Source organism: Acinonyx jubatus, chromosome A1, assembly GCF_027475565.1.
Source record: "Acinonyx jubatus isolate Ajub_Pintada_27869175 chromosome A1, VMU_Ajub_asm_v1.0, whole genome shotgun sequence".
NCBI lineage: Eukaryota > Metazoa > Chordata > Mammalia > Carnivora > Felidae > Acinonyx > Acinonyx jubatus.
The window spans coordinates 155,343,682-155,368,570 of record NC_069380.1 but is presented as its reverse complement, the minus strand read 5'-3'; the positions used below and the strand labels follow the sequence as shown (position 1 = coordinate 155,368,570).

The window sequence follows — 24,889 nt, the reverse complement described above, 5'->3', positions numbered from 1 at the left end:
CATAAGGCATTTATTATGTTGAAGTGTGTTCCCTTCAAATCTACTTTGTTGAAGGTTTTTAAAATAATGAATGGATGCCATACTTTGTTATGTGCTTTTTCTGCATCTACTAAAAATGATCATGTGGTTTTTGTCCTTTCTCCTATTGGTGTGATGTATCATGTTGACTGATTTGCAAGTATTGAACCATCCTTACATTCCATGAATAAATCTCAGTTGATTGTGGTGAATTATTTTTTAAAATGTGTTGTTGGATTCAGTTTGCTAATTTTTTTGTTGAGGATTTTTACATCTATATTAATCAGAGATATTGGCCTGTAGTTTGTTGTTGTTGTTGTTGTGTCTTTATATGGTTTTGGTTATCAGGGTAGTGCTGGCCTCATAGAATTAATTTGGAAATTTTACTTCCACTTCTTATTGTTGGAAAAAGTTTGAGAATCGGTATTAACTCTTTAAATGTTCAGTAGAATTCACCTATGAAGATGTCTGGTCCTAGACTTTTGTTCGTTGGGAGGTTTTTGGTTTTTTTTTTTTTTTTTTTTGATTCAGTTTCATTGCTGGTAATTGGTTTGTTCAAATTTTCTATTTCCTCTGGTTTCAGTTTTAGTGTATGTTTCTAGAAATTTATCCATTTCTTCTAGGTTGCCCAGTTTTTTGGATGTAATTTTTCAAAATATTCTCTGATAGTCCTTTGTATTTCTGTGATGTTGGTTGTTAATTCTCATCTTTTGTTTCTGATTTTGTTTATTTGAGTCCTCTCCTTCTCTCTCTCTTTTCTTTTTTGATGAGTGTGGCTAAAGGTTTGTCAATTTTGTTGATGTTATCAAAGGGTCAGCTCCTGGTTTCATTGATCTATTCTATTGTTTTTTTTTTTTAGTTTCTATATCATTTATTTCTGTTCTAATCTTTATTAGTTCCTTCCTTCTGCTGCTTTTGGGTTTTGTTTCTTTTTCTTTTACTATCTCCTTTAAGTGTAAGGTCAAGTTGTTTATTTGAAACTTTTCTTCTTTTTGTGGGCCTGTAGTGCTATAAAATTCTCTCTTAGAACCATTTTTTCCACATCACAAAAATTTTGGACTCTTGTGTTTTCATTTTCATTTGTCTCCATGTATTTTTATTTCCCCTTTGATTTCTTAGTTGACCCATTCATTGTTTAGTAGCATGTTATTTAACCTCCATGTATTTGTGTTCTTTCCAGATTTTTTCTGGTGTTTTTAAAAAATTATTTTTAATGTTTGTTTATTTTTGAGAGAGAGTGAGCGGGGGAGGGGAAGAGAGACAGGGAGATACAGAATCCGAAGCAGGCTCCAGGCTATCAAAACAGAGCCCAATACAGGGCTTGAACCCATAAACTGCAGGAAGGAAAAAATCTGCTGACCTGAATCTTGTGACCTGAACCAAAGTCAGATGCTTAACCGACTAAGCCACCCAGGCAACCCTCTTTAGTTGATTTCTAATTTCATTGTGTTGTGATAAGAAAAGATATGTGGTATGACTTTAGTCTTTTTGAAATTGTCAAGACTTATTTTGTGACCTAATATGTGATCTATTCTGGAGAATGTTCCATGTACACTTGAAAAGAATGCGTATTCTGCTCTTTTAGGATGGAATGTTCTGAATATATCCATATCTATATCTATTAATGTATCTATTAAATCCATCTGGTTTGTCATTCAAAGCCACTGTTTCCTTTTTGATTATCTGTTTAGATGATGTGTCCATTGATATAAGTGGAGTGTTAAAGTCCCATACTATTATTGTATTATTGATTAGTTCATTTGTACTTATTATTAACTGTTTTATGTATTTGGGTGCTTTCATGTTGGGTGCATAAATATTTACAATTATTATATCTTCTTTTTGGATTGTCTCTGTGATGATTATATAGTGTCCTTTGTCTCTTGTTACATTCTTGGTTTTAAGTCAATTTTGTCTAAGTACTGAAACCCTGGTTTTCTTTTGACACCTGTTTGCATGATAAATGTTTTTGCATCTCCTCACTTTCAGGCTGCAAGTGTCTTTAGGTATGAAGTGTGTCTCTTGTAAGCAGCATTTAGATGGTCCACCACCCTGTGTCTTTTGATTGGAGCATTTAGTCCATTTACATTCAAAGTAATTATTGTTAGATATGTATATATTTATTTTGTATTTATTATATTTATTGCCATTTTGTTATTTGTGTTGTGTTTGTGGATCTTCTCTGTTCTTTTCTTCCTTGCTTTCTTTTGTCACAAGTTGGCTTTTCTTTAGTGATATATTTGGATTCCTTTCTCTATTCTTTACATTTCTATTACATTTTGTTGGTGGTTTCTATTAGGTCTGTATGTAACATCTTCTGCATAGAGCAGTCTATCTTAAGTTGATGGTTGCTCAAGTTTGAACCCATTCTTTACTCCTCTCCTTCCCACATTTTAGGTATACAATGTCATACTTTATTTCCTTTTGTGAGTCCCTTGGCTGATTTTTTCATATAAACTTATTTTTACTACCTCTGTGTTTCTCACTTTTCATATTCCTATTCATGGTCTCTCCACTCAGAGTCCTCTTTAATATTTCTTGTAGGGCTAGGTTAGTCATGAACTCCTTTAATTTTTTTATTTGAGAGAAGAAAGAGAGAGGGGGAAGAGAGAGAGAGATAGAGAAAGAATCTTAAGCAGGCTTCATGCTCAGTGATGATCCCAATGTGGGGCTCCATCCCATGGCCCTGAGATCATGACCTGAATCAAAATCAGGAGTTGGCACTTAACTGACGGTGTCAGCCAGGTGCTCTAATGAACTCCTTTAATTTTTGTCTGGGAAACTCTTTATGTCTCCATCTATTCTGAATGATAGCCTTGCTGAATAGAGGATTCTTGGCTGCAGATTTTTTCCTTTCAGCACTTTAAATGTATCATGCCACTCCCTTCTGCAAAGTTTCTGTGGAAAAATCCACTAAGAGCCTTATGGGTTTTCCCTTGGATGTAACTGTTTTCTTTTGCTACTTTTAAAATTACTTCTTTATCACTGCTTTTTGCCATTTTAATTAGTGTATGTCTTGGTGTTGATATTTGGAGGGGAATGTCTGGGCCTCCTGGATCTGAATTTACTTCCTGGGAAGTTTCACCTATTATTTCTTCAAATAGATTTTCTTCCCCCTTTCCTCTATTCTTTTCTGGGTCCCTATAATGCAAATATCATTATGCTTGAGTGAGCCACTGAGTTCCCGAAGTCTATTCTAATTTTGCATAAGTTTTTTTTCTGTCATCTGCTCAGCTTGATTACTTTCCATTACTCTGTCCTCCAGGTTGCTGACTTGTTCTTCTGCTTCTTCTAGCCTGCTATTTATTCCATCTAGTGTATTAAATTTTTTTTAAGTTAACTTATTTATTTTGAGAGAGTGTGTGTGCAAAAGAAGGGGGGGGAGAGAGAGAGAGAGAGAGAGAGAGAGAGAGAGAGAGAGAGAGAATCCCAAGCAGGCTCTGTGCTGTCAGTGCAGAGCCTGGCATGGGGCTTGATCTCACAAACCATGAGATCATGACTTGAGCCAAAGTCAGACACTTAACTGACTGAGCCACCCAGGTGTCCCCTCTAGTGTATTTTAATTTTTTTTAAATTTTTATTTATTTTTGAGAGAGAGAGCATGAGCAGGGAGGTGCAGAGAGAGAGAAAGAGAGAGAGAGAGAGAGAGAGAGAGAGAGAGAGAGAGAGAATCTGAAGCAGACTCCAGGCTCTGAGCTGTCAGCGCAGAGCCCAACATGGGGCTCAAACCGCTAGATCATGACCTGAGCCAAAGTGGGACACCCAACTGACACCCACCCAGGAGTCCCCATCTAGTGTATTTTTAACTGGAATTATTTTGTTATTTCTGATTCTTTTTTTTTTATGTTTATTTTTGAGATAGAGAGCATGTAAGTGCACATGTGCACATGAGTCAGGGAGGGGCAGAGAGGGAGACAGAAGATCCAAAGTGGCTCTGCATTGACAGCAGCAAACTTGACACAGGGCTTGAACTCATAAACTGTGAGATGATGACATAAGCCAAAGTTGGATGCTCAAGTGACTGAGCCACCCAGGTGCCCCATGATTTTTTTTTTTTTTTTTATCATTTTGAATTTTTTAATGGTCTCACTGATGTCCTCTACTCTTTTCTCAAGTCCAGTGAGTATCTTTATGATCATTACCTTAAATTCTCCATCAGGTGTAATACTTAGCTCTGTTTCACTTAGGTTTCTTGTTTCTCTTGCTGTGATTTTTGTCCTGTTCTTTCATTTGGTACATATTCCTCTGTCTCCTCATTTTGCCTAACTCTCTGTCTGTTTCTCTTTGTTAGGAAAGTCAGCTATGTCTCTTGCTCTTAAAAGTAGTGGTTGGGGTATGCACTTTTAACAAGATGGTTCTGGATCTCTTCCACAGGGTATTTACAGCTGATCCCAGAGACCCTGCAGAGACCTAGCAGATCCCAGAAACCCTGAAGGGCTGTTGGGGGGGTCCACGAGGTCAAAAGTACTGCCATAACAGTAAGATGTTATTTGCTTTTTTCACATTCAATCTCACATGAGTGGACAAAGGGACACAAAATTATCATGTTTCTGATAAAGGCATTCACAATATGTTATAACTTGTCCATCCTCTACCTGAGGTCCAGTTCTTTATATCCTCACTACTCCAAAGTGGTCTATGGACCAACAGCATCAGCATCACCTGGGAGCTTGATACAGATGCAGAATTTCATGTCCCTCCCAGACTCAATGAATCAAAAAGGATATTTAACATGATGCCCAGGTGATTTGTATGCATATTAAAGTTTGAGATGTGTTGTTCTACATACCAGTCTAAGAATTCTTTTATGCAAAAACTTCTCAGTTTTTAGACAGGATAATCAAAATAGTATCTTCAGTAGCCCATCAATGGACTACCTTGGTTCAGTTCCAGAAACAAGGTGACGGCTAAATGCACTATCCAATTAGCAGTTTGGTTAATTCTTTTTAACAATAAAATATCCTCCAGTATGCATGGAAAAAGAAAGCCCTAACACAATACCAACAAATTTTTGCAGAAATGTACATGTGTGCCATTGCTGTGCAGGTTTTCTGTGCCAGTATGCCAAATTATGCTGCAGCACTGGATACAGTCCGTCTGCAGGTAGCACGGGATTAATTAACATAGCAATCACATGTGAAAAAATATGACACACTACAATTGATTACATGACTGTTTTCCTTCAAGATGAATTTGGAGAGGTTAGACTAACCTGCAGCTACCTAAGATAATTAACTCTCAGACTTCAAGAGTTCTATGGAGGTCTCTTTTTCTCTCTCTCTCACACACACATACAATTATTGTTTCTGATGGGATTTAAACAGCTAGATGTATCTCAGATAAGTCTCCTTAACGAAAACATTACAATTGTGAATAATCCCCTTGCAAATTTTGGTATCAGCCTAACATATTCTGTAAAAGAAAAAGAAATCCATATTCCTTTCCATTAAATGTTCTCTCAAACTTGTAAGAAATACACATACCATCTCTTAAAGGACTATTATAAGGCTGTCATATATCTTCCTCACATATACGAACGCTCAAAAAACAGTCTGTTTTAGTGTAATGAATAAACTCTGGCAAATTCAGGTTGGAACATTCCTTTCCAATATATGTTATTTAAATGCTGAATATATGCATGTTTTCTCATTGATTACTTTTATTAATTCCAACCATTTTACTTTTTTGGTGGAATCAAAGTATCTAGTGCTCCTTAATCTTTTATTCATAGAGCTATTTGTAAATAAGATGAAAATTATAGATTTTTTTTGCCACTAAATAGTATTATTTTTATTAATATTTATTATATGTAACATGAAATACTGATTTAATAATGTTAACATAATACTGTACTTTATATTCTAAATAATTTCATAATTACAGTTTTTATTTTAAACACATTTTATACTAATAATACTAAATAGTCAATACATTCTCTATTTTTCATGGCTAACTACAACAGAGTGTAGACAATATAAAAGACAACTGGAAGGATGGAAATACTTAAAGGAACACAAGGAAACTTGGAACAGATGACAAATTAGATCAATCAAGAAATTACATGAGGGGCACCTGGATGGTTCAGTCAGTTGAGCATCTGACTTTGGTTCAGGTCACGACCTCATGGTTCATGAGTTCGAGCCCTGAATCGGGCTCTGTGCTGACAGCTCAGAGCCTGGAGCCTGCTTCGGATAGAGTGTCTCCCTCTCTTTCTGCCCCTCCCCTGCTTGTGCTCTGTCTCTCTCTCAAAAATAAATAAACATTAAAAAAAATAATAAAAAAAAAGAAATTACATGAACTCCAAAAAAATTCATGTAAAATAATCATGGGACTTGATCAGCAAGCAAAAAATCTGTTCAAGAATGAAAAGAAAAAAAACAGAACCATTCCAAAATAGTTGTTGTTGTTATTTACAGAACCGCACCTTTATGGAGATTCTCAAATTTAGCTTACCAGATGATGAAACATGCAGGCTATTTTCTGTCAGCTGCCTGAACCTGTTTCTGAAGACTTTCTCACATATGAAAGCCTTACCTTTCATTGCTTCCCTGCAAGAATTCTGGTTTATCCAAAGTTCTCCAAAAGGTTTGTACCTTCCTACTTGGATGGCTTTGTTCAGAAGTTTCTCCCTCCTGTCCATTTTAGTCTAGTAATGTTCTACTTCTATGAGTTTATTAAATTTAAAATGCTATTAAAACTATACTGTTTATGTGTGTATGTGTGTGTCTATATACACATATACACTATTAAAAGTATTGCCAATTAAACTAAACAGAATTTTGTAATCAATAGTTAGATAAATTGCAATTTCAGAGATAAATTAAATACAGTACTTTACAGCCTTTATTCCCATCCCCTGAAAAAACATTTGAATGTGATCACTTCCTCTTTTAAACAGAAGACAACATATTTTGCCTGTACTTTAGTTATCTAGGCTTTTTTTTTTTTTTTTAACCTCCTTATTTTGAGTCTCTCCAGCTAGGTCATATCTGGCTAATGCTAATGTTAAATTGAAAAGTTAAATCTCGGGGCGCCTGGGTGGCGCAGTCGGTTAAGCGTCTGACTTCAGCCAGGTCACGATCTCGCGGTCCGTGAGTTCGAGCCCCGCGTCAGGCTCTGGGCTGATGGCTCAGAGCCTGGAGCCTGTTTCCGATTCTGTGTCTCCCTCTCTCTCTGCCCCTCCCCCGTTCATGCTCTGTCTCTCTCTGTCCCAAAAAAAATAAACGTTGAAAAAAAAAAAAAAAAAAAGAAAAGTTAAATCTCCACATTATTAGAGAGCTTTAGGCTCTTCTCAAATAGATTGAGATAAATTTCCACGAATGGCTAACGCTGGCCAAAGTAGGAGATATAAACTTCATTACAGGCAGCTAAATACATAGTGCATTAAAATTTAGTAATTAAATAGGAAAAAATCCAAGAACAGTAATGAAGTTGTAGGCTCAGAGGTATCACTAGTGTTTCAAGAAACTGATCTAGGAGTTATGGTAGATAGCATTCTGAAGATAGCTCTAGGAGCTGCCTCAGCCCAGTTAGTCATCAGAAGACTCTTCCATTATCATAAATTAATCTGGGAATGCATCCAGAATAATGCAAGGTGTTCTAGATAGTAAATTTCATTAAAGATAATAAGATGGTGGTAGTGGTAGTGTGGGTTCTACAAAGGCTTCTAAGATGACCAAAGGAATAGATGCCTTTCTCCGTTATGAGAATAAAACACTTCTTTGATATGGAGAAAACCAATGTAAAGATATATGTGATCTTAGATTATAAAATAATAGTGGATATGAATGAGATATACACATGCTTACCACTAGGCTACAGAATTGAAAGGGGCTGAGAGAGGGCTCTACAGTTGCTATTCTGAGTTCTATCTCTTCCTTCTTAGTCGCTCTGATTCTGTTGAGAAAGTCTGTGCTTCTGATCTGAAAGCTTCACAGGAAGGGTGATGTCATCAGCTCATGATTTGCTTCACTTTGCTGTTTGCCAAGAGGTTCAAGCTTAAGAATTTTGCAAAGCGAGTCTCTCATTTTGGAAGTAGGACTTTATTTTTCATTTGTTTCAGAGGAGTGAAAATTGCCTATTCTGACTTGGCTTCAGAAAAACATGAAGTTACATGAATTGAGAATGTAGATAAATTTCAGTAGTAGTAAGATAATAGAGGATTTGATTTTAGGTTTTAAACTTTTAAACTTTTAGCTAGGAAAGAGAAGACAGCAGCTTATTTAAATTGGCTTGTGATGCCTTTAGAATGTAAGTTCCACGAGTTTAGAGATTTTTGTGTTTTGATCACTACTCTACTCCCATCATTTAAAAATAGAGTCTGGGGTTCCTGGGTGGCTCAGTTAGTTAAGCATCTGTCTCTCGGTTTCACTCACATCATGATCTCATGGTTTGTGGGATTGAGCCCCATGCTGGGCTCTGCACTGACAGGGCATGGGATTCTCTCTCTCTGCCCCTACCCTGATTTCTGTTTGGAAAGTGGGTGTCAAAACTGCCCTTGGTTGAGAATCACTGTGTTTGATATTGAGAATATACTGGCAAACAGTTTTACCTGATAGTAAAAATTACCAAAACACCCTATGAATTAAATACAAATGTTTCAGTTCAGTTGCTAATAAGATACAGCATATTTGAACTTAATCAAACGTATTATAGGTATAATACATACAATGTGAGGGGTGTTAAGGAGATACATAACTTGCATAAAGTCTTATAATTAGTAAGTAGAATCTTAATGAGTACTACCACCACTACTTGTTTAACAGTTATCTGGAAGATACAAGTGTGAAGCCTTTAAAGATCCCAGGATGGTGTAGTATATTATATACAGAAGGGACACATAGCTGGACTAGTGTTCCTAAACTGATACAAGAAGAAAGTATTACTTGATGCTTAAAAAAGAAAGATGGGATACTGTAGTAATAAACTAAAGAAATTTGTAATGCTGCCTGAAAATACAAGTAGGTTAAAAAATGGCCAATTTCAGTGGGAAAGGCAGCAGAGTTATAAAAACAAGTTTTGACTTTGAGAGTCAGTCTATCAAAATAGTAAATACCCCTATTAAATTTGACATTGAGAGACTTTTTTTTCTGAGACCAATTTTTAAAATGGAATGGAAAATATAAAAGATAATGTAGCATAATTCATATAACTTTTGCAGATATGCTATTAACAGCTACTTTGACCTATCTGTCAGCAAAATGACTGTGTGGGTACATACAGCACTAACACAAATAATCCTGAGAGGTTATTTCAATTTTCTAAGCTCTGGTGAGATATGAAAATTAGCTACAAGCAATCATTTTACTGGAAACCATCTTTGATGTCCTAAATATCAACAGTGAAGTGGCTCTTTTCCTTTTACTGATTTTAAACCATAATTTAAACAAAACATCAATGTTTATCAAATAATAAGCTATAGATAGATCAATGTAACTTTCTATCTCATTCCTTTCAACAATTAATTCTGTGCCTACAATGCACTGGCACCATATTGGCAGTGGGGATAAAGCAATGAAAAAGAGAAACAGGGTCTTTATTATCCCACTGAGGAGTAAAATTAAGATCATATTTTAACTGTGTCACATACAGAATGATAGTTACAGGGAGTATGAGGCATTCAATCTTAGATTCTTTTTATTATGGGATTGGCTGAGGAAACTGAGAAAACAAGAGGACAATAGGATAGGATAATAAGAATAGTTACATTTTACTTTGGATTAAGCTTACTTTCTAGAAAGTAGAAGAATTTTAAAAAGAAATTTGTGAACCTGTACCAAATAATTAGCAGTGCAACACACTTTAGAAAAAAGGCGGCATTATGTAAATATTAAACTATAATTCTAGTTAAGCCATTTTTATAATAATAATTTTCCTCTTGATTAAACACTTATTCTGTGCCAGGCATTGTTAAATACTTCATATTACCTCATTGCATCTTTTTAAAAAATTTTTTAATGTTTTATTTATTTTTGAGACAGAGAGCATATGCATGTGTGTACACAGAGGGGGAGGGGAAGAGAGAGAGAGACAGACAATCCGAAGCAGGCTCCAGGCTTCAAGTTCTCAGTGCAGAGCCAGATGCGGGGGCTAGAACTCATGAACAGTGAGATTATGACCAAAGTTGGATGCTTAACTGACGGAGCCACCCAGGCACCCCCCCCCCCACCCTTATTTAATCTTTTTACATGATCTCTTATATTAACTCATTTAAAACCCTAATCATCCAATGAGGTAGGTATTATTATTATTTTTTTAAGATTTAAAAAAGTTTGTTAGTAATCTCTATACCCAACATGGGGCTCAAACTCATGACCATGAGATCAAGAGTCACATGCTCCACCAACCGAGCCAGCGGGGTGCACTCAGGTGTTTATTATTAATTCCAGTTTTCAGAGAAGCACATTGACACTTAGAGAAGTCAAGTAACTCTCCCATGGTCACAAGGATGATAGGCAGGGAAGTTGGAGGTTTAACAGTTCTGGTGGGACTCAAAGTCTGTGCTCCTTCCACTACATTTACCTCTGCTTCCACCCTTTTCTTCTGCCGCATTACTGGACAGAGTGGGGGAAGAGCTTTGTGCACAGACTTGTGCGGTGGTCCAGAGCTAGTGAAGACACGTGAAAGAAATGAAGGAGCAACTGCATACTGAGGAGGAGAGCATGAGGTATGAAATGAGACAGGAGGCATGCAGGGACTGGATCATGTAAGGTCTTACAAACCATGTTGTGGATTTGGGATTTTAGCCTACTTACAGAGGAAAAAAAAAACAAAACACTGAAAGATTTTAAGCGGATAAGTCACTCGATCAGATGTTTATTTTAAAAAGATCACTCTGGCTGCCTACAAAAGGGTGAGATAGGGGAAACGTTAGAGGGCCACTTCAATATTTTAGGCAGGAGAGGCTAGTGGCTTGGTAGAGATTGTAAGTGAATAAGCTGGAGATCTATTTTAGAAGTAGAGCTGACAACATCTGGTGATGGATTACAAGACAGAGGTGGGGAGGAGATGTGAGGGTCCCTTCTGGGTTTTCAGGATGGGTATCTTTCAGATTTTGGAGGACAGAAAAGGAAAGAAATTTGACATTACCCAGAAGAGCAAGACTAATAATACTCAGATTATTCTATTTTAGTATCTGTTTACCCAAAACTCATTGTATTAGTTTCCTAGGGCTGCAGTAGCAAATTACTGCAAAAAGTGTGGCTTAAAACAACAAACTTATTTTCTCACAGTTCTAGAGGCTAGAAATCATAAATCAAGGTATTGGCTGGGCCATGCTCCCTCTGAAGGCTCTTGGGAAGAATTATTCCTTTTTTTTTTCCTCTTCTGTGGTTTATAGCTGTGATCATCCCAGTCTCTGCTTCCATCTTCATTCACACTGCCTTCTGTGTGTATTTATGTCCTTTTCTTTTCTAATGAGAACACTAGTCATCGGATGTAGGGCTCACTTTTAAATTCAAGATGACTTCATCTTGAACCGTTAATTAATTGCATCTGTAAACAGGATCTATTTCCAAATAAGGTCACATTCTGAAGTTCCAGGGGGACATGAAGTTTTGGGTAACACTATTTACCTCACTACATTCACTATTATTTTATTTAATTTATTTTCTGGTTCTTACCATAATCATTAGAATGATCATCATCACTACTACCACTGCCATAATCCTCAATTAGCACCTGTTAGGCAAGAGGTACTGCTCTAAGCCTTTAATAGGTATTTATGCCAGGGGTCACAGTGTTGGAAGACTCTAAGATCATACCCAAGTTCACTAGGAGGATTCACAGGACTCAGCATGTAGTTGTTCACATGGCTATGATTTATTATAGTGAAAGGACACAAAGCAAAATCAGCAAAGGGAAAAGGTATTTAGGGTAAGTCCATAGCAAACCACTTACAAGTTTCCAAGTAGAGTCACAAAGAGCACACTTAATTCATCCAGCATCAAACATGACAATGCATGTGAAGTGTTGTCTATCAGGGAAGCTCATTAGTACCCAAGTTGTTATTGAGGCCGATCACCCTCTGCCTACCACATACCAAAACCCCAGACTCTCAGAGGGAAAGCAGGTGTTCAGCACAAATCACATTTTACACTCTAGGTACATAATAAGTCACTTTTATCAGGGAATAGAGGGAATACTCCTGAAATTCAAGTTACCAGATATAAGCCAAGGGCCATTCTTGAAAGCAGGCCTTTCTAAGGATAGCCACCTCAAATCTGCTGTGTTAGCCTTTTTTTCTCTGCAGATCTCATTCCATTTAATCCTCACAATAAAGAAATTAAAGTTAAGTTAGCTTAGATAATGTTCCCAAGATTGTACTACTAGAGGTCAGCAGTAAACAAAGAAACCAAGATTTATAAGTAGGGAATCCGATTCCAGATCTCTGATCTTACCCACTATGCTTGGCCACCTGGTTTTTAAGGACTTAATAAAATGGAAAAAAAAAAAAGTTATAATAAGCTGACATTGGAGATAACTGACAAAAGCAAGTACCAAGAAGATTATGGTCTTTAAAAACGATTGTAAAGTGAATAAGAAAGTAGACATTGTATAACAAAAACTCAGAATAAATTTTGGACTAAACAATTTTAAAGACCTTTGCTGTTTAAGAAAAACAAAATTACTAGCGTATTAGCAACTTTAATATTTTAAGAAGATTAAAGAAAGGTGAAATATTAGCCAAATTAACACAATCAAGGGATTAAGAGATTTACTTTCACCTTTGTAGAAAAATAAAAAAACGAAAGTCAAAAAAGAGTACATGTATGTGCTATAGCAGAGGGTAGCATATTAGATTATTTTGTTATATATTTTTTTTACCTAATGGAGTGATGTCCTGAAGTGTAGTCCAGTTTTCCAAACTTTTGTGTTCGGTAGCCATGCTTCCGCATGATATCCATCCATGTTGTATAATTTGGATCTAGGCCCTTAAAGTTATTCCATGATTCTGTTAAGTGAGTGAAGAGGCCACTCCACATTGCTGGGGGGAAACAAAGAAATTGGGACTGGTGTAAAGCTTATTGATTTGTTTTAATTATTAAGACAATTATAGCAAGAGAAAGAATCTACTACTTTAGAGCTCATGCTGTGGAGTCAGACATAACCTGTATTAGGTGCTTTGCATAACATCTCTGGTTGTTACCTCATATTATCAAGTGGAGAATTCTGCAAGGAGTTACTATTTCCATTTTACAGGTGAGTGTCTAAGGCTTACAGGTTAAGTTGTTTAAGGCAAATACAGCTGGAATTATGTATAAGGCCTGTTGGACTATAAAGTCTTCTTTCAATCATAAAAGTAATCACTAAGTATTTATTTTCCAAGTCACTCAATTGAAGTATAGATCTTTTTCCAACATCATGATGGATTTTCCCCCATCCTTGTCTATGTACTGTCTTTCTATGAAAAATTTAAGTGTACTATGTCTTTGTTCTTAATTTCTACAACTATGATTGTAACCAATAAATCCTTTTTCAAGTATTAACAGACCTACAGGGAGAAATAGGCAGAAATACAATAAGAGCAGGGACTTCAATGCACCAGTTTCAACAATGTATGGATCATCCAGACAGAAAATCAATAAAGTAGCACTGGACTTAAGAATTACACATTAGGCCAGATGGACTTAAAAGACATTTACAGAACATTCCATCTAAAAGCAACAGAATATACACTCTTATTAAGTGCATGTGGAACATTCTCTAGGACAGATCATATGATAGACCACAAAAAAGTCAATAAACTTAGAAGGTGAAATGTCAAGCATCTTTTCTGACCACAAAGGTATGAAACTGGAAGTCATTTATAAGAAGAAAATCAGAAAATTCACAAAGATGTGAAGATTAAACCACATGCTACTGAACAACCAATGCATCAAAGAAGAAGTCAAAAGAGAAATTAAACAATATCTTGAGACAAATGAAAATGCAACAAAATATCAAAACTAATGGCATGCAGAAAAAGCATTCTAAGAGGGAAGTTCGTAGGAGTTAAATGCCTACATTAAGAAAAAAGAGCTCAAATAAACAACCTAACTTTATATCTCTAGGAACTAGAAAAAGAACAAACTAAGCCCAACATTAGAAGAAAGGAAATAACAGAGATTAGAGTGAAGATAAATAAAATAGATACTAAAAAAGGAAATGGAAAAGATCAATAAAATTAAGATAAACATTTAGGTCAATAAACAAAAGATCGATAAAACAAAAAGATAAACATTTAGCTAGACCTACCAGGAAAAGAGACGACTGAAATGAATACAATCAGAAATGAAAGAGAAGTTACAACTGATGACACAGAAATATAAACAATTATAAGGCCACTACGGACAATTATATGCCAATAAATTGGAAGACTTAGAAGTGATATATTCCTATAAGTATACAACCTACCAAGACTGAATCATGAAGATATAGAAAATCCAAAAGACCAATTATGAATAAGGAGATAGAATCAGTAATCAAATGCCTCCCAACAAAGAAAAGTCCAGGACCAGAAAGCTTTACTGGTGAATTCTACCAAACATTTATAGAAGAACTAATACCAATCCCTTTCTCCAAACTCTTCTAAAAAAGAGAAGAGGAAGAAACACTTCCACACTCATTTTATGATGCCAACATTACCCTGATACCAAAACCAGAGGAGGCCACCACAAAAGAAGAAAATGACAGGCCAATATTCCTGATGAACATAGTGTAAAATCATCTACAAAATATCAGCAAACTTATTTCAACAATACATTAGAAGGGTCATATGCCATGATCAACTGGGATTTATTCCAGGGATGCAAAGATGATTCAACATCTGTAAATCAATCAACATAATATACCACATTAACAAAATGAAGGATAAAAATCATATGCTCATCTCAATAGATGCAGAGAAAGCATCTGACAAAATTGAATATTCATTCATGATAAAAACTCTCAACAAACTGGGTATAGAATGAACGTAGCTCAATATAATAAAATCCACGTATGGCAAGTCCACAGCTAACATTATATTTAGTGGTGAAAAGCTGAAAGTTTTTCTTCTAAGATCAGAAACAAGACAAGGATGCCTACTCTCACAATTCTTATTCAACATAGTAGAAATCCTAGATAGAGTGATTAGGCAAGAAGAAGAAATAGAAGGCATCCAAATTGTAAGAGGTAAAACAGTCTCTATTTGCAGATGATATATATATATATATATATATATATATATATATATGACTCCAAAGATTCCACCAAGAAACTGTTGTAACTATTCAATGCATTTAGTAAAGTTGCAGGATACAAAATCAATATACAAAAATCACTTACATTTCTATATACTAATGATAGACTATCAGAGAAGTTAAAACAATCCCACGTATAATTGCATCAAAAAGAATACATTACCTAGAAAAACTTTAACCAAGGAGGAAAAGATCTGTAACCTAAAAACTGTAAGACACTGATGAAAGAAACTGAAGACACAAATAAATGGAAAGATGTTCTGTGCTCACAGATAGGAAGAATTGATATTATTAAAACGTCTGTACCACCCAATGCAACCTACAGATTCAAGGCAATCCTTATCAAAATTCTAATGGCATTTTTCCCAGAAATAGAATAAACAATGCTAAAATTTGTATGGAACCACATAAGACACCAAATAGCCAAAGCAATCTTGAGAAAGAAGACTAAAGCTGGAAACATTGCAGTTCTCAATTTCAAACTATATTACAAAGGTATAACCATGAAAAAAACATGTTGGCATAAAAACAGACACACAGATCAATGAAACAGAATAGAGAGCCCAGAAATAAGCCCACCCACATAATTCAATTAATTTAAAATAAAGGAGCCAAGAATATATAATAGGGAAAGGACCGTCTCTTCAATAAATTGTGATGGGAAAACTGGACCCTTGTCTTACGCCATACACAAAATAAACTCAAAATGGATTAAACACTGAAAGTAAGACTTGAAACCATGAAACTACTAGAAGAAAACAGGGGGCAAGCTCCTTGACATCAGAATTGACAATAATTTTTTTGCATTTCACACTAAAAGCAAAGGCAAAACAGGTAATATCAACAAGTGGAACTATGTTAAACTTGAAAGCTTCTGCACAGCAAAGGAAACCATCAACAAAATGAAAAGGCGATCTGTGGAATGGGAGAAAATATTTGCAAATCATAGATCTGATAATTAATATCCAAAATATAAAAAGAACTCATATAACTGAATAGCAAAAAAAAAAAAAAAAAAAGAGATTAAAAAATGGGCACAGGGAAATGAATAGTTTTACAAAGACCTAGAAATGGTCAACCAGCTACATGAAAATAGGCTCAGTATCAGTAATCATCAGGGAAATGCAAATCAAGACCACAATGAGGTATTACGTCACCCCTGTTAGAATGACTGCCAAAAATAACAAGAGATAACAAGTCATGGTGAAGATGTGGAGACAAGAGAACCCTGTGCAATGTTGTTGGAAATGTAAATTGATGAGGCCACTGTAGAAAACAGTATGGAGGTTCCTCAGGAACATTAGAACTAGAAGTACCATACAGTCCTGCAGTCCCCACTTCTAGGTATATATACCCAAAGGAGAAAATCATTATCTCAAAAAGATGTCTGTACCCCTATGTTCATTGGAGCACTATTCATAATAGTCAAGACATGGAAGCAACCTAAGTGTCCATTGATAGATGAATGCATAAATGCCATGTATCTATATCTATATCTACCTTATATATATGTATATATATATATTACATATATACAGAGAGAAATATTAGTCATGAAAAAAGGAAACACTGTCTTTTTCAACAATATAGATGGAACTTTAGTTCATTGTGTTAAGTGAAAGAAGTCATACAGAGAAAAACAAGTAGTGTATGATCTTACATATATGTGGAATCTAAAAAGATGGAACAAATAGAAACATAAAAGACTATGATGGTCAAAAGTAGGGGTGGGGATGGGAAAATGCATGAAAGTGGTAAACATGTACAAATTCACAGTAATAAGTAAGTTCTGGGGATATAATGTATAGCATGGCAACTACAGCTAACAATACTGGATATTTAAAAGTTGCTAAGAGAATTGGTGTTAACAGATCTCATCAAAAGAAAACTTCTTAATTATAGGAGGTGATGAATATTAATGACACTTATTATGATAATCATTTCACAATATATACATATATGAAGTTGTTATATTGTATACACCTTAATTAATACAATGTTATATGTCAATTATCTCAAAACTGGGGGGAAAATCCTTTTCTCTTACCATTTTTGTGTACACACGGTAGGGTTAAATAAGCTTTCTGTTCTCATCCTACACAATGCTTTCTTTTTGAGAAGTGGGATGAGGGTTACCTGGGTTTGAATCTCAATAATGCCAATGACTGAGTGACCTTTGACAAGCTACTTAACCTTTTAGTACTTTTGTTTTCATATGCAAAAAGGAGGTAGTAACAATATCTACTTCATGGAAATGTTATTATTGTATAAATTAAGACATGTAAGGCACTTAGAATATTGGCAGGCACAGGGTAAGAATGCAACAAACATTAGTTTGTATTACTATTGTTCCTTCTCTGTGTTCAAACTCTTCAAAATATAGTTCTTTTAGGAAAAGCATCAGCTAACATTTCTGAAACCTTTAGAGTTCATTAATTGCCATTTTATTCATTATTTGATGCTGGGAACAACCCTGTGAGGTACACAGCATATACAACCTTTTGTAGATAAGGAAACTAAGTGACTTTCTTGGCCCACTGAAGATTAGAATCTAGGACAACACCTCACCCTAGTCCATTGCTCATTCCACTTGCTCAATAGAGAAAAAAAAAAAAAAAAACATACAAAAGTGTTTTAATATACCTGGGCCTTCACTGAAATATCATTTAGAGTACTGGGTTTCCTTTAATCTGGGTTTCTTTTAATCACTGGTAATTACATAGGTGATTGTGCTGGCAGTGAACGTGAAGTGATTTGGGACTCAAATCACAGAGAAGATCATGTCAGGAATGTCCTGACAGATGCAAACAGTTGCATGTGTTTTGTGTACCCCAAAGCAAACGACTAAACATTAGAAAGGTGGGAAGGAAAACAACTCTATCAGAGAATAGACAATTAAAAAAAAAAAAAGACATTTTCCCCTGCTTCTCCATTATTCATGGATTAATACTGCTGACATTTTGCCATTAAAACTATGCTTATTTGTTAAATTACGATAATAAAAGTGAACAAATATATTTGGGATAGAAGTGAATTGAGACTAAAGAGAAACAGTCTGTAATCTGAAATAATATGGAAAAATTCAGAGAAACCTGATGTATGAAAATTCTAACTACTTTGTGTATGCTCTGAAGTCCCTCCCAACCCCCTCTATTCTTACTGAAAATTTTCTTAAAGATACAACTTTTCTAGGAAATAGGAGTATTTCCTCACTTGCTTGGATAGTCCAGAGATTCTTAGTCACCAATCATAAGGAAATGAAACAGTAACACATGAACTCAACACCACTTTGGATAATAAAAATTACTACTCCTGAAAAATAAATCAGGAATTCCAATAACCTCAATACATACCTTAAAATACACATCAGTTAAGTTAAAAAAAAATTTAATTAGATGAAAAATATAACTTACTATACTACTTTTGGGCATAATCTTTTAAATTGTGAGAACATTTTTATGTGTGTGGCCACTTCCATTAATCTTGAGTGTGTTCATACCTGCACGTGATGGGCAACAGATTGGAGAGTTTGTGTAAGCATTCAGAAAGGAGGTGCCATGTGCTTTCATGAAGTTGATAAAAGGAAGTTTCACTACCTGACTTTCTGGATAAAATGTCAGCCTTCCATCCTGGAATAAAGAAATTTAATTAATACTGATTGTGTTAGAAAAGAATAAAATTATTTCCTTTAATTTTAACCATAAAATTCACAAGTAAGCAAAAGACTTCAATATGATCCTAAGGATCCTCAAAAGATAAACCAAGCAGGGGCGCCTGGGTGGCTCGGTCGGTTAAGCATCTGACTTTGGCTCAGGTCATGATCTCACGTCCGTGAGTTCGAGCCCCGCGTCGGGCTCTGTGCTGACTGCTCAGAGCCTGGAGCCTGTTTCAGATTCTGTGTCTCCCTCTCTCTCTGCCCCTCCCCTGTTCATGCTCTGTCTCTCTCTGTCTCAAAAATAAATAAACGTTAAAAAAAAATTAAAAAAAAAAAAAGATAAACCAAGCATAGTGTTACTAGTATCATAATATTAAGAATTTAGTGTTGTACTCAGATTCATTTGAATATAATAAAGGACTCTCTGGAAAGTTCTTTTGGGGCATGATGGATTGATGGAATAAATATTTACTCAGCATTTACTGTGTGCCAGGTACTGTGAAAGATCTGGAAATTGAATGGTGAAAAGAAACAGAGTCCCTGGCCCTTGAAGCTTATGGTTTAGTGGGAGAAGCAAAAAATATACTGGTAAACAAACCATTAATAATTATAAATTGTGGGGGCACCTGGGTGGCTCAGTCGGTTAAGCATTTGACTTTGGCTCAGATCATGATCTCATGGTTCATGAATTTGAACCCCACATTGGGCTCTGTACTAACTGTGGAGCCTGCTTGGGATTCTCTCTCTCTCTCTCTCTCTCTCTCTCCATCTCTCTGCCCCTCCTCCACTCGTCCTCTCTCCCTCTCTCTCTCTCAAAATAAGTAAACTTAAAAAAAAATTACAAATTGTGATATGTGCTTTGAAAAAAAAAAAAAAAACCCAAGATACAGAATAATGAGGGATATATATTTTAAATGGAGTGAACAGGGAAAGTTTCCCTGGGAAGTGCAAGACCTAAAGAATGAGAAAAGTCCAGCAATTCTTTAGGCTGGACATAAGTGAAGATGTCTTGGCCACTGTGGATAAATAAGCATGAAGAGTAGAAGAGGTGTTATGCATTTTGGAATTGAAGAAATCTTCTTGGTAAAGAGCAAAGACAGAAAAAAGAATATTTTAGGCCTGGAGTTGTATTTATTATATATTTTCACTATGATTATAAGTAAACATACAGTTTTAAAAATGAGTTCATCCAAATATGGGATATACATAAACCCTTGATATGTCTGAAATTTCCAAATGGGTATATAAAGTAGGCTGTTGGTTACAGAGAGGAATCTGGAGCTTGGAAAGTCTACTCTGGTGAAATAAACTTGGGAATCTTAAGCATATTCATGGTATTGAAAATGATGTTACTGAATGAAAGCTTTTAGGAAAAAAGTGAAAAGGAGGAAAGCAAGGAACCCTGGGGATTCCCAAATAAGAGGAGGTGGGAAACAAAGAATGGCCAAAGAGGGAGGGAGATGATATAAGACCAAGAAAACCAAGAGAAAACAGTGTGTCAAGAAAGAGGTAATGTCAACCGTGTTGAGAGGCTACCTAAAATAAGGCCAGAAAGTGCACAGTGGTATTGGTTGTATGGAGACAGGTGGTGATCTGAAGGGCACTTTAAGTGGTAGGAACAGCCAGCTAAACTAGAATGGGGAAGAGAATGGAAGGTGAGACAGCAGGTAAATAAAACTCTTCTGAGAAGTGATTTTGCAAAGGTGAACAGAAAAATAGGATGGATGTCAGGAAATGGACTATTGGCTATAGGAGAATGGGGGATTAAAGTTCATTTTTTTTTTTTAGATGTAAAAAATTAGAGCATACTTGTATCTTGAAATAAAGAACCACTTCCAACAGGAGTATCATTGAATTCTAAGTAAATAACTGCTGATTTCCTGAACGATGAATGAGGAGGCCCAAGATAAAAGTGTATATTCTTCCCTCATAAGAATTTCTTTAAATCCACAAATTTAAATTCTTAGAAACTTATCTTCAGAAATCCGAAATGCCTACATGTTTTATTCTTATAATCTTTTGGACATAGGGGATAACAACCATTTGTGGTCACTTCTTGGAATCTAGACAAATCCAGACTAATCTGGTGGGAGGACTGGAGCAGGAGATCACATGGCAGAAGCACTGTGATGCTATATAATTCAAAGATTGAGGACTCCAAGTTCTGTAGGCACCGTTTAAACTGGTGTAACTACCACTGCAGATGACTACTGCAGTTTACCAGTAATTCATGCATCATATTAAAATCCGTGTTAGTGATTTCTTTGTGCATTTCTGTGATTGGCACAAGGACTTCATCTGTATTGAAAGTGTAGAGTGGTGGGGATGGGCAAGAGGGGGAAAGGATAACTGACCCATTTGGGGAAGTTTCTAATATGGAATGTGTTTAAGGTGATTAGAGCTATGGTGTCTTTGCAGATGCTCTTTACAGGTCAAGAATATTCTATTTCTAGTTGGTTGAGTGCTTTCATCATGAAGCGTTGTTGAATTTTGTCAAGTGTTCTTTCTGTATTTACTGACATGATCAGCGGCTTTTGCCCTTTATTCAATTAACATGGTGTATTATAAAACAACTGATTTTCAGATATTAAACCAACCTTACATTCTGGGGGTAAATCCCATTTGGTTATGGTATATAATGCTTTATGTATATTGCTAAATTTGACTAGCTAGTGTTTTTTAAACAAATTGTAGTATTTTATTTTTAGTTAGACAGCAATAAAGAGCGAGCAGTAGAGGGAGAGAAAGAATCCTAAGCAGGGTCCACGCCCAGTGTGGAGCCCTATGTGGGGCTCGATCTCACAACTGTGAGACCATGACCTGAGCTGAAATAAAGAGTCAGACACTTAATAGACTGAGCCACCCAGGCACCCCTGACTTGCTAGTATTTTTGTTGTGGAGCTTCTATATTAAGAAGATATATTAGTCTGTAGTTTTCTTGTGATGTATTTGTCTGGCTTTGAAATCAGCAACACACTGATCTCATAGAAATAATTTGGAAGCATTCTTCTGTTTTTTGGAAGAGTTTAAAAAGAATTAGTATTAATTCTTCTTTATTTTTTATTTTTAAAAATATTTTTAACATTTTTATTTATTTTTGAGAGACAGAGCATGAGTGGGGAAGGGGCAGAGAGAGACAGGGAGACACAGAATCCGAAGCAGGCTCCAGGCTCTGAGCTGTCAGCACAGAGCCCAACATGGGGCTTGAACTCACAAACTGACCTGAGCCAAAGTCAGACACCCAACTGACTGAGCCATCCAGGTGCCCCAGTATTAATTCTTCTTAAAATGTTTGGTTGAATTAACCAGTGAAGCCATTTGGGTCTGAGCTTTTCTTTGTGGGTGTCTTAAAATCACCAACTCAATCTCTTTACTTGTTATAGGTCTGTCAGATTGTTTTTATTTTTGAGTTACTTTCAGTAGTTTGTGCCTTTCTGGAAATTTGTTCATTTCATCTAAATTATCTAATTTGTTAACGTACAGTTGTTCACAGTATTCCCTGATAATTCTTTATTTCTGTAAGGTAATATTCCCTCTTTTTCTTCCTGATTTTAGTAAGTCAGGTCTTGTCTCTTTTTTTCTAGGTCAGTTTAGCCAAAGGTTTGTCAATTTTGTTGATATTTTCAGTAAATCAACTTTTGGTTTCATTGTTTTTCTCTATTGTTATAATACTCTTTAACTCATTAATTTCTGCTATTATTTCCTTCCTTCTGCTTGCTTTGCAGAAACTTGTCTGGTCTTTTGGATTGTCTCTCCTGGCATTAAACCTTTCCCCTACTAGTGATCTAGAGTAAGGGTGATTGGAGCCCTAGATACTATGTATATGCTTATATATTATATATTTTTACCCAAATGTGTATAAAATATGTATAAGTATATATAACATATACATATATTTAATAAAGTAAACAATTACATTAATGTAGTTAGAAACCAAAATAGTATAAAACAGATATAAGTGCAAAAATCAAATTAAATACATATACTTTCGGGGCACCTGGGTGGCTCAGTCGGTTAAGCGTCCAACTTCGGCTTAGGTCATGATCTTGAGGTTGGTGAATTTGAGCCCCACATTGGGCTCTGTGCTGACAGCTCAGAGCCTGAAGCCTGCTTCGGATTTTGTGTCTCCTCCTCTCTCTGCCCCTCCCCTGCTCATGGTCTGTCTCTCTGTCTCTCAATAATAAATAAACGTTAAAATTTTTTAATTAAAAATAAATAAATACATATACTTTCTAGATCTGTCCACTGGAAAGGTCTGAAAGCAATGAAAAATGGGAACACCTGGATTCTAGTCTCTACACACAAGATAGTACAGGAAATACACAAGAAGGATGTGGAAGTCTATCAAAGGAAGCTGCTAAAGATTATTATGAATGGGTCAAAAGGACTCAGGAACAACCTGAAGTGTCTTTCACAAACCAAATATAGGACAGTTTGAACATTAGTAAGTATAATGAATGCAAAGGATTTAAACACAAATATATAAAAACCTATGTATTCATAGTATAGTGGAAAAAAATATTTGTCATCTTTGGAAGTTTCTAGAATTCTGTGATACACCACTCAAATTCCCTTTAGGAAAGAAAGATTGCTGCTGCTAAAGACAGTTGCCTGGACCAAAATCATGTCCCTTTCCGGGAGCAGCGCACAACTAATGGCCATCCAACATGAGGGTATAAGGCCCTGGATCCCCTCACCCCAAATGGAAACAGTTCTGAAACATTTTACTAGTTTGAGAATTACCCATAAAGTCATCTGAGGCTTCTATTGAGACAGTAACAGAACTCAAACTTCTCTATACAATCCTTCTTTCTTCCTTTCCCTTTGATCTCGGGAGCACTCTCTAAGAAACCTCTTTCATGTTAATCTCCAATATTGCCTGTTCCCTAAATTTAGATAATCATAAAGATTACTTTTAATAATTTTCTCAGCAAGTCCTACGGGCATATCCAGATTATGTGACTTTAATCTTCACAGGTTAATCAATGAGAAAACCAATAGAATACAGTGATTAAAAGCACTCTTTGGTGCAGACATGCTTAACACCAACAATCTACATGACCACAGTAACACGCAGTGATAATAAACTAGATTTATCACTTTTAACCTAATATTTGTCCAAGCAGTAGTTTTTAAATCATGGATTATACTAAAACTTTCAGGGAATGTTGATAGTAGTATTCTTTCGGATGATGGCTTGGGGAAGTACCAAAAACTGTTGAAGTCTGGGATTAAACAACAGCAATAACACACGCACACAATTTCTTTGTTAAAAGGGGGAGTGGATCAAATGACAACTATTGCACTTAAATCAGCACTAACAGGATTATCAGATAACCTGGGTGATAAAAGTATTGACATTCCTGCAAACGTGAGATGAAGTGGGAAACGACCGCTAGGAAGCTAACACCTTTTTATGGAGATGCAGAATGTTACTTTCCCCCACTATCGAAACAAACGAGAGTATGGACAAAGTATATTAGTACTCGTAAAATAATTAAGTGGGTCGAGGCCAGCATTAATTTTTTTTTTTTTTTTGCAAAGATACTATCAGAGTACATTTTATTTACTGGAGTATTGTTTTAAATGTATGTGGTGTACGTGCATACGTAGGACCTCAAAATAAAATGGAATTCTTACTCTGCCTCGGGGAAAATACGTTTGGAAGTCTCAGATTCTGCTCCTCAAAGCTTGCATCACAGGAAAAGCTGTAGGACGGTCGCTAGTCTGGAGCGGGACGCCCCCTCCCTTGCCTCTCCGTACTTACGAAGGAGTCGCTCGCGACTAGCACCACGTTGGGTGCAACGGGCCAAACCCCAGCAGCTCCTCGCCTCTGCCCACCTGCCCCGGGGTCTGGGGCTGCCAGCGCCGTGGCTGCGACCACCGACACCCACAGCACCAGCATTGCAGAGAGCGGCTCAGAGGTGGGCGGGGATCACACAGTTCACAGTTTGGTTTCCTTCTAGCGTTTTACTGGCAGAACTACAATTCCCAG

The 24,889-nt window shown here is 36.0% G+C and overlaps 1 protein-coding gene across 2 annotated transcripts in view; it reads right to left on the bottom strand.

Annotated features, from left to right (window-relative positions):
* Positions 1-24,813, bottom strand: part of ARSK (arylsulfatase family member K) — a 45,411-nt gene extending 20,598 nt beyond the window's left edge. Inside the window, exons 1-3 of one of the 2 annotated variants that reach the window (XM_015065416.3) lie at positions 24,662-24,813; positions 18,739-18,868; positions 12,844-13,003 (exon numbers count right to left, since the gene is read on the bottom strand). In XM_015065416.3, coding sequence (XP_014920902.1) covers positions 12,844-13,003; positions 18,739-18,868; positions 24,662-24,799 — 428 coding nt within the window. In that variant the 5' untranslated portion in view covers positions 24,800-24,813. Of the gene's footprint in view, positions 1-12,843; positions 13,004-18,738; positions 18,869-24,534 lie in introns of both variants that reach the window. The other variant, XM_015065421.3, reaches the window with a different exon arrangement.
* Positions 24,814-24,889: the final 76 nt, after the last annotated feature.